Source organism: Cryptotermes secundus, unplaced genomic scaffold, assembly GCF_002891405.2.
Source record: "Cryptotermes secundus unplaced genomic scaffold, Csec_1.0 scaffold171, whole genome shotgun sequence".
In the NCBI taxonomy this organism is placed as follows: Eukaryota; Metazoa; Arthropoda; class Insecta; order Blattodea; family Kalotermitidae; genus Cryptotermes; species Cryptotermes secundus.
The window spans coordinates 2,018,267-2,028,888 of NW_019726223.1; the positions used below are offsets into that span (position 1 = coordinate 2,018,267).

Here is a 10,622-nt window from a genome sequence, read left to right on the forward strand (position 1 = left end):
TGGACTGAATGGTAGCAAGCATTACCCAAGTTCAGTCGCCTCTTAATTTCCTCCTGAATCAGGTTTCGATCTGTTATCGTTGTTCCCAAATATCTGAACTGTGCCACATTTTCAAAACATCTGTTTCCTATCTTTATGTCATGATCTTGCCCTGCATTAATTTGACGAGACAGTGACGTATACTTAGTTTTCTCAGTGTTTACTTCTAGACCAACCTCTTTACTTGCGTCAATTGAAGTTTGTGTATTTTTCTTTATGGTATCTACATAATCACCCGGTAGATTCACATCGGCATAGGACAACAGCTGATGTGTCCCATTTAATTTCAGTCCCACCTGGTTTCCCTGGACCTTCCTAATTGCATATTCTAAGGCAAAGTTGAAAAGGAGTGGCGATAAAGCATCTCCTTGTTTTAGACCATTCTGGATAGGAAATTTATCAGACAAATGTTTACCTACATGGACTTTACTATACATTTCGTTTAAACACATTTTATTCAACCTAACTAGTTTCATGGGTATTCCAAACTCTATCAGAATATTGTACTATACTTCCCTTCTAACTGAATCATAGGCTTTCTTGAAGACTACAAATAGCTGATGTACTGTCTCATCGTACTCCCATTTTCTCTCCAATATTTGACGAACGCAAAAGATACGATCTGTAGTTGATCTGTTACGTCGAAACCCACACTGATGATCCCCAATAATTTCATCTATACATGGACGAGAGAAGAATATTGGATAAAATTTTGTATGAAGTTGATAGCAGTGATATCCCCCGATAATTACTAGTCAGTCAGTCTTATCACCCTTCTCGTGAACTGGTGCAATAAAATACTCCTTCCACTGATCAGGCAATTTTTCCTTATGCCAAACAGGACAGTGTATAAAGTTCCTACAAACTATGCTATATAGGCTCATATTCAGGTAAAAAAGGTAAAGTTGTCTATGTGCTTAATTAGTTAAATACTATGCCATGAAGACATATGGGCCAGTGAAGGTATACCTACGCCTTTCTTTACCTCGGCTCTAGATGGAGGTGAGTGTTCAAATGCACGCCCCAGCCGCTCTACCCCCGGGGAAACAGCCCTCGGTGCCCATTGGATAGGAATGTGGGTGGGCTCCACAGTGGGTCTGGACCATCAGCTTTGCAACAGATGTACATACAAAGAAACGTGCAAGTTGGAGTACCCCGTCTGGTCCGAGGCCAGGCATTTACCCCCCCCCCCAATTGAGTTTGGGAAGAAAACCACAATTCAAAAGAGAATGAAATACGCAAAAGATTAATATAAAAAATAAAAAATTAATATTAAATATGGCGCCATATATTTCTTATATTTCTGGTTGGTCCCCTCTCCTTGGGAAGAACCACGACAGCGCCCAATTCCGATCCTTGTAATTATGCTTTTTCTGTAGTTGCTTATAACTGCCAATGACCGAGGGCTTCTGTGACACCCGGTATACAGTAACACGAACCAATGTCTGGTACAAATGTGCCAACAATTCGTTCAGCTCAAAGCGGATTCATCACGGACACGTGGACTTGTAACTGGGATGATTCGCGGGACGACATCACCAGTTTCACGTGTCGGAGTGTTCGGCGAGGCGTGAAATTGGGGCAGCCAAGTCTGGATCTACAACCTGAGTCATTAATAATGTCTTCTTGCGTGACCCCGGCTTTGATCATAAACAGCAACGTAATCCGTTATCACGTGCCCCGGTTTTAGAACCCATACCGTATATGATGAAAGTAACATACTAGTACTATCTTCTCGTATGTGAATTCGTGTAGTCTGGCAGAAGTTTACTAATGCTTCTGAGGAAGCCTGCTGCTGCTTGCTCGGCCCTGAATATACAGACAGTATGTTCCTCCGAAACGTCGGTAAAAAAACTACCGTATTATAAGTAGTCACATCTCAGAACATACGAGTAGTAAGTAATCTTCACAGCCATCGCTGTAAGAACCTCAAATCTCACAGAATTATAACTATTAGAGCTATCTACTCAACTTATATGATTTTTTTAATTACAGTGCTTCTCATATGCATCGCCAGTTTTAACGTTAAAAAAGAACTTAATTTCACCCACGCAGTGCATTTACAGTATGTGCTTCATGCGATTATCATAACAGATTATCTCCCTAAGCAGCACAGTGTTTGTGTGGGGACGCAGTGTTTTCTGTGAGGTACTAATTAAATTTCTAAATACTATCTACATGTAAAAGAAAGCCAAGCTGCAAAGGTTAACATAACTTTTTTCCTCTCCTCACAACAAAGTCCACTTTCCAACGCTTTACCTGTTTCAAACGTACCTCTTCCTCTACCAGGACATGAAGACAGTGCCTTGGAACCTTCATAGAGGATTTTTTTAATCCATTTAAAAGCACTAGCTCTCACAATCCCCCTTTTTCCCCCCCCCCTCTATCACGGGGTTGAAATCTGATTAGTATCAGCCATATGGAGTATCACAAGCTGAAAAGGAAGTCCATTTTTATACACCCGGCAGTTAGTAGAAACCGGTACACTTTCTACGCATGCGCAAAGAGTTTTATTAACATAGAAAGTGTACGGAAGTTCCAATGTATGTGAATTTCATTCCGAGAGTTCAGCAACCGCGGGGTTCTGCATCAAGAAACTGCGTGTTCACTACCCGAAACCGCTACATTCCTGCAGAGTCTGTGAGCGAATCAGTCGCTTTGTAGAGGTCTAAGTGAAGTACACAGAGCATTAGCAAGACCCAGAAGCACATGGGAGGATAACTGTAAATCGGATCTTAAAGAAATAGAATGGACGTGGACTGGATTCATTTGGCTCAGGATAAGGATCAGTGGGGGACAACACGGTTACTGAAACTTTGGATTCCATAAAATACTGGAAATTTCTAGAGTGGCTGCGCAACTATTAGCTTCTCAAGGAGACAGTATCATGGACTTAAGAGTGCTAAGTAGAATCGAGTACTTAGGCCACACTCACTCTCACATGACAGAATACGTCGCCATGTTCTTATGTAGAAAGTGGAAGCTTATGGTATCCAAGCTCCTTGATGCTAACAGCTAGCCTCTTTACTCGACTATCAAGAGAAACACATTTCGCAAGCAACACGTTTCAACTACAGATTTAACCGACGTTCATTTCGCCCAAAATGACCTTTTAAAAACTGAAAGGTCAGTTTATCAGCACGAAAATGTTCGTTTTCGGTTGCGTACTTCCGTTTGCAGCGATGTTCTTCTGAGAACAAAAGGACGATTTATATGCATAAAAACTAAACATCTCTGCTGTAAAGGCCACCAAATTATCTTTTCCAAATGTGCGATTCTTTATTAATTGAAAAGTAAAAATTATCCACCCCTGCCTCAAGCCAATATTTCTAAAACTCTAACGTTTTCGCTGCCACACTTTCCCTGTCAGAAGGACAAGTGGGCGAAGACTAGGAACATTCTGGCAAAATGTTCTGCCTAACCCCCCCCCCAAATAAAGTGCCTTTCTTCCCTCTAACCTTTTCTTCTTAATGTTCATTCTTACTCTTCTTCAGAAAAAGATTCGTCCTTCGAAAAGAGATCCGCCTGGCTGATATGTAAATGGGAGCCAAGATATCATATGCATCAAAATTGTGATTTTAGTCAAACTCCGTAGCTTTAGTCCACAAGCGAACTATACCGACCGCCGCTTGTTGCGAAGTTAGTGCCAACTCTAGCGGATAGAGGGTGTCGTTTGGTCAGCGCAACGAATCCCCACGGCCGTTAATTTCGGTTTTCTGGACCGGAGGTGGTTTTATTAAAATATATTTTTACCTTTCTTTTCTGACGAAATCTGACTGTTGTGTTATAAAGGCACTGTTCACGTTTGTTGGTACAGGGGTACCGTTATTCTAGTTGACGTTCATATACTGCGTACTTCCCGTACTCATTTGCTCATCGGTGCTACCCCCTCCCAAAATGACAGATGCCCTTCATTTCCCCAACCATCTCCTCACTTTAGGCTCTCGGAAATCATTCTCCCCATCGTCCTGTCAGCTCAATCTGGGCCTTCCCATTTTCCTTCCACATTCTGGCTTAAAAATATATCATTGCAGGTCTTGTCTGACCCACCCTAATCAACTGTACCAATCACTCAAACCTTCTCCTTGATTTATGCAGTTCCCTAAGATCTTGGTTAGTTCTGATTCGCCATACCCCTTACTCACTTACTGGTGTATATTCCTTACTCACAATTTTACTCTCCCATATTTTTATTCGTGGCTTACTGAATATATATTCTTCTTTGATATAAATCTCACATTATATTTCGCCAAAATATTAGATTCTTACGATTTCGCAAACCCCCCCTGAAAGTTAATTTGCACTGTATGTCCAAGATGTCAGAAAAATCTGCAAACCAACTGTTAACATAACAAGATGGCAGATGTGCGCACCTGATATTTCGTTCATGTGGCAAGGCTCTGGCGGAAATGACTCACACTGCACACACTCCGCCAGAATACCAATGTAAACAGAAGGCCGACTTGAAAATACGAGCATCGCATTCCGTATTTCAGGTCAGACAAGCGACATTCTTCACATATACGGAAAAACAAGCGGTAGACTCGCCAACAAACGTTGCGATTATCAGGCGGTAGGTCTGAAAGTCGATATAACCTCTACCTTAAATAAGACTCCACTCAGTTTTCTCTAAAACGACCCAACGTATAGACAGCTGGTTTATGACACAACACAGGTCTCATTATAGTCTACAACTTCTGCCTGAAACAGTTGATGTGGTAAATATTTAAGCAACTATACAAGAAAAAACTTATCTATACCATGTACCGGATTGGCACGCGGTAGCGTAGTTGGTTGACGTACTACTTTACGAGCCGGAAGGTCGCGGGTTCGATTCCAGATATCATAGAATTTCTCAATTGACCTAATCCTTCCAGACGCACTATGGCCCTGGGGTCGCCTCGTCCTCTAACAGAAATGAGTACCAGGGATCTTCCTGGAGGTAAAAGGTGGCCGGCCGGCGCGTAAGGCTAACAACCTCACCGCCATCTGTGAGCCGACAGTCTGGAAAATATGGGAGCCTCGATGTCTCACAACCATATGGGCCTCCATGGCCTGTTACAGGAATAGCTTCAAGTCTTTTATACCACGTTGTGTAAAATGTCTTTGTGATTAGCTTTACATTAGTCAATTTTTATGGGCAACAAATGAATATCAGGGTCAACGAAGTATGAAAAATACTAATTTTGAACGACTGACGTGTGTCTTGAACAATTAACGCAGGAGACATAAACAAAACACATTAGCAGATATAAGATTCTTTATAACAGTTAAAGGCTGCACTGGACTAAGCCATTTTAACAATGGAAGCGTTAGGAAAGAACTGAAAATGTAATCAGTACAACATAAAATTGAGAAAAACAGTTAAACCATTTGGATAGAATGTCTGTTGAAAGAATACCGAAACAGATTCTACAGTATAAAACAAATGAAGTAGAGACAGAAGATGACCTTGGCAAAAATGAGATGTTCATGTGAAAAGACGAGGTTGTCTATACCATGAAGTAAAACGTATTTGGAAAATTTCCCCATTGTTTAGTATCACCTTTCCCACTTAACTCGTAGGATCACGAAGATGTTGCTTTTCAAACTATGAGATGTACGTATTTATTCTCCCACCAGAACTCATGTTTAACAGACAATTAATAAACCCATTTCTCTGCAACCGCACCAGTGGTTTATTAATAGAACGCTATTTTGGAACAAGCGGTGATTAGGCCACCTTGCCGCTAAATCACTTGATACAGTTATTCTGTCATCTTGACAATTGTCTCCCGATTTCCGTGAAACTTCAATTCGTCATTTTCATCATATTTACGCGACCTTGTTTACATACAATTTTCCGTCAGTAATCGGATTATTTATTTTTTTTATTCACATTTCCTTTCGCTATTAATGCAACATGTTTCGGCCCCAAACGGCCATCCTCACGTGTCCCATTATGCCAAACCTGCTACGCTGCACTAAATATTGTCCATTCCACACTCGCATAACTGAACATTTCGTAATTATAATGTTACAATTGAACTCAACTATTTACGTTTAAATCTTGTTACAGTTTACTCCATTTAAAATCATTTAAAAATCGTTAACATTTTTAAATTATATAAAACTCCTTATTCCACATCATAAGAGGTGTCGTCCGCTTGTCCAGGAAATATACCCTTCTTCGGTTGTTTACATTGCAGCGGTTCACCCTTTCCATATGCAAGACCGTTGTTATGTTTTGTCTGCAATTTTGCCCCTTGCTTGTCCTTTGCTCCCCACAAGCAGCGTATGGTGTTGTCTTCTCGTTGTGTAGAAATTATGCCTTTACAATTGAACTCAACTGTTGCGTGTTAAAATCTTACATGTTACAGTTCACTCCATTTAAAATAAATTTAAAACTGTTAACATTTTTAATTATATAAAACTCATAATTCCACCTCATAAGGGGCGTTGTCCACTTGTCTAGGCAATATACCCTTCTTCGGTTTTTTACATTACAGCGGCTCACCATTTCCATACGCAAGTCCGTTGTTATGTTTTGTCTACAATTCTGCCCTTTGCTTGTCCGTTGTTCCACAAGCTGCATATGGCGTTGTCTTCCGTGTGCAGACGTATCTTTTAATTACGAAATGTTCAGTTACGCGCTTGTGGAAAGGACAATACTCAGTGCAGTGTAGCAGTTCTGGCACAATAGGACACCTGAGGATGGCCGTTTGATTCCGAAACATGTGTTAAAAGCGAAAGCAGATGTGAATGAAGAAATAAATAGCTGCATTATTGACGGATAATTGTATGTAAACAAGGTTGAATATAGTAATGCAACAAGATTCTTAAATATAAGATATTTACGCGATACAATGACGTCACTATATTTGCAAATATTCATATTACTAGTTTTTAAAACAATTGCCGCATTTTAAGGGAAACAACCGAATATTGTGGTTGAGTAACTGGCAATTCGTGGTCATTCAATTCTATTATCATCAACATAATACAGTGCTTGACGTTCAGTTATGAGTAAATATGGATAGAATTATATATATCTAAGATCGGGAGGTTCAAACCTCGGAGGTATGCTGCCGGTTATTCTGAGGCTTTCGTCGTTTCATCGCTTCAACAATTACCACCATCATCCTTCAAGCACCAACATACTTATTTACATACCTTCCATTTTAAGTTCAGAAATAATTTAACTTCCTCACTACTCGTATGTAACACAGGAGTCGGGTTAGCTGGACAGCCCGGGTTCGAATACCGGCACGGTAAAATTCTTCTCTTCTCCACAGCGTCAAAACCGGCTCTAGGGCCCATCCGGCCTCATATCCAATGGGTACCCGGTGCTCATCCCCAGGGGTACAGCGGCCGGATTGTGAAGCTGACCACTCACCTCCATTTAGTGCCGAGGTCAAGAATGGTGGAGCTATACCTACACTCCTACGTACGTCTTCATGGGATAGTACTTAATTAATTAAGCAAAGGGATACAGTGACACTGTAAGATGGCCTCATACATCTTTTATAATATTTTTCAAAATAAGGAAAATAGGATTAAAACTACACCACTACGACAGTTGCGCGCACCAACAGTGATCATAATCCGAACACATCAAAATTAAAATGAGCTAATATAAAACAGATACTTTGTTGAATACTAGATTCTACGGTTATGTAACGAGGTCCTTTGTGTACAATGTTACATAGGTCGACTTCCGAAACTGGTATTCCCGAATACAAGTAAAGTCGTGTTATTTAAGTATTAAGTCACCCTTTTCCTAAACACATAATGGCAAGTAAATCATGCAGCACCCACAAGACTGTGTCGTAATCTGAACACCTCAGGCAGTATTTTAGGTTAGCGTTCATAATGGGCTCTGTTACTAGTAACACGTGCCCTTTCCAGGATACATGTCACACCGGATCTCACACACACAAAAAGACATAATCCATTACCTTGGAGCCGATCTGATTTCCGCACTGGCCCGCCTGCAGATGAACAATTTCCCTCATCGTTTCGACCGTTCTTCTCCGCCACTATTTTGTTACTGGCTTGCCGACTCGCCGCCGAGATCGCATGCGATCGCATGTGTTCCGCTTTGGCTCGAAGCGGCCGACAGGGAGGGGGGCGGATGTGCCCCTCCTTCGACTGCAAATGATTTTACAGTCCATATCAACAATATCAACTGTTGCAATGCAAAGTTCACGACACCTACTCAGCTGGACCCCTTAGAAAGAGCTAATCTCAGTCACTGGATTGATTTGATTAAGATTAGCTCTTTCTAAGGGGCCCAACTAAGTAGGTGTCTTCCTTTCTCACCTGAAGACGGAAACACAGCCAGTTTCCGAAACGTCGTGTCCTCTATTACCTAGAATTCCGGACGATGGAAAAAGTCGAAAACCCCAGTAATCTGTGTGTCATCCACCATCGTCAGAACCCTTAAGAATCTAAATGTGCCATGTTCATAATAAATAGAATCACTCGGTTTTTCTTCCTGCAGAGCTCAAAACAAATAAATTGGTTCGATTTTATTCTAAACACTTTAATTTTTCGACAGCTCAGATAAGTTAGAGGGTTTAAAACACGCAAGTTTTCTATAGTTTCTTTTCTATTATTCCAATTAGCTTGGCAGGGATCTAGGGGAGATACCAATATGCACCAACGACATCCAAAAGCGACGGTCAGTTACTTGAACTAAATACGCGCTCATTACTATTATGTAGTTGCGTCTACATAGATGGCAGTAGAGTAAATGCATGACAGTGCATGACGTAAAATGCCGTCTATCACACCCAATCACACCGATTATATCCGTTCATGCCAACGAATAGCAGGCAATTGCCGAAGTGTATGATGATGTGAAACGTAAGAAACTATGAAGCCTATGAAATGTTCAAAATCTTCAAAACAATGTGTATTTTCACATAGGTTAGTCACGGCTTAACAAACAATCTTCATTACATCCGGAAGTGGCTAATGTTGTCAGTCTAACTTAAAAATATTTTAACAGCTAGTGTAGGTTTTATGAAAACGTCTTATTAGGTTGCATTATATAGAACTGTACAATCTTTATACAATTCTTACGGTTGTTCCATATCATAAAATGCAGAATGTAATTTGGCTTCACCCACGTCACATTTCATAGAAGTTTTATCCAGGGCTTGTTCTTGGTTACATTTCTGGTATGGGTGGGTTAGGTGAGATTAGTTTGGCCACCACAGTTGTATTTTGCTCTTTTACTGCAAGGGCATACACGCTTTTGCATGGGGCCAATTTCAAGGAAGGCCAATACTTGGGTAATTATGGTGCTTTAATTCTGTGTAATACACGTGTTAAAGCTGGATGTTTGTTAAAGGAGCACTGACTATAATAAAAAACCAGACACATTTAACACTACAAAACCTCAACATTTGATGATCTATAAAATTACAACACATTCTGTAGATGGCACTGTATGTGAGTGCTCACTAGCAGCAAACACATTTCATATGTGAAAATAAGATGTGCATTTTATGGTAAAAGTCGGTATTTCCTCAGTATCTCCCTTGAGTTGTTATGCTTCCCCCTCCCCTCTGGCCCAGCAGTCTTGTTCATATGTACGTTGATACTGATGACTTAGCGACCTGCGTTTTGTGTTTGTTGTTATATGGAGTCAGGGGTTAAAGCAGATGTTTCTTATTACAAGTGCTTTGTGAGCACTGGTTGTGGCAGCTCCTGTATCTGTCCATGACATGTCTTTTGGAGTGCACATGCTCAATCATAACTGAGCATTGCACAGCAAACAGCCTCATTCACATCCCACACTTTGATTGACACATCAGTTGTGCAGGTACAAAATGTCTCTAACAATGCAATTAACACCTGCAGAATACCTGTACCTGAACCATAATGGAATTACTATTCTCAAGCACATATTTTCCAAGGACTGCAATCACACAAGGTAGATGTGTTAGCAATATCAAGTTCCACTCTCCATAAAACTTCAATAGCTGTATGCTTCCAGAGAAGCCACCCAGTCAGAAACAGGAGTAATTAGATCTTGGAAGGAAACTGTTACAGCTGACTTACTTATTCATGGAGCTGAGCCCTTCTTGAGGAGCTGCCAATTCTGCAGCTACTCAAGAATTTCCCAGCATTTTATGGAACCTGAAGGTTCATCACCGTGTTCACAAGAGCCCTCCACTAGTCCCTATCCTGAGCCAGATTTATCCAATCCATACCATCCCATCCTCTCTCTCTAAGATCCATTCTAATATTGTTCACCCACCTATGCCTTGGTCGTCCCTGTGGTCTCTTTCCTTCTGGCTTTCCCACCAATATCCTATACGCATTCCTTGTCTCCCCCATTCGTGCTACATGACCTGCCCACCTCATCCTCATTGACTTGATCATTCTAATTATACTTGGAGAAGAGTACAAGCTCCTCATTATGCAGTTCATTCCAACCTCCTGTGATTTCATCTCTCTTTGGTCCAAATATTCTCCTCAACACCCTGTTCTCAAACACCCTCAGTCTATGTTCCTCCCTTAGTGTCAGAGACCAAGTTTCACACCCATACAGAACCACAGGCAAAATTATAGTTTTGTATATTCTAATTTTT

General features: G+C 40.9%; 1 protein-coding gene across 1 annotated transcript in view; it reads right to left on the reverse strand.

The window, feature by feature from the left end:
• LOC111863897 (tubulin beta chain) overlaps window positions 1-8,077 on the reverse strand; it is a 44,736-nt gene extending 36,659 nt beyond the window's left edge. Inside the window, exon 1 of the mRNA XM_023850706.2 lies at window positions 7,977-8,077. Within this exon, the coding sequence (XP_023706474.1) occupies window positions 7,977-8,033 (57 nt within the window). The 5' untranslated portion in view covers window positions 8,034-8,077. The remainder of the gene's footprint in view (window positions 1-7,976) is intronic.
• Between the last annotated feature and the right edge of the window lie 2,545 nt (window positions 8,078-10,622).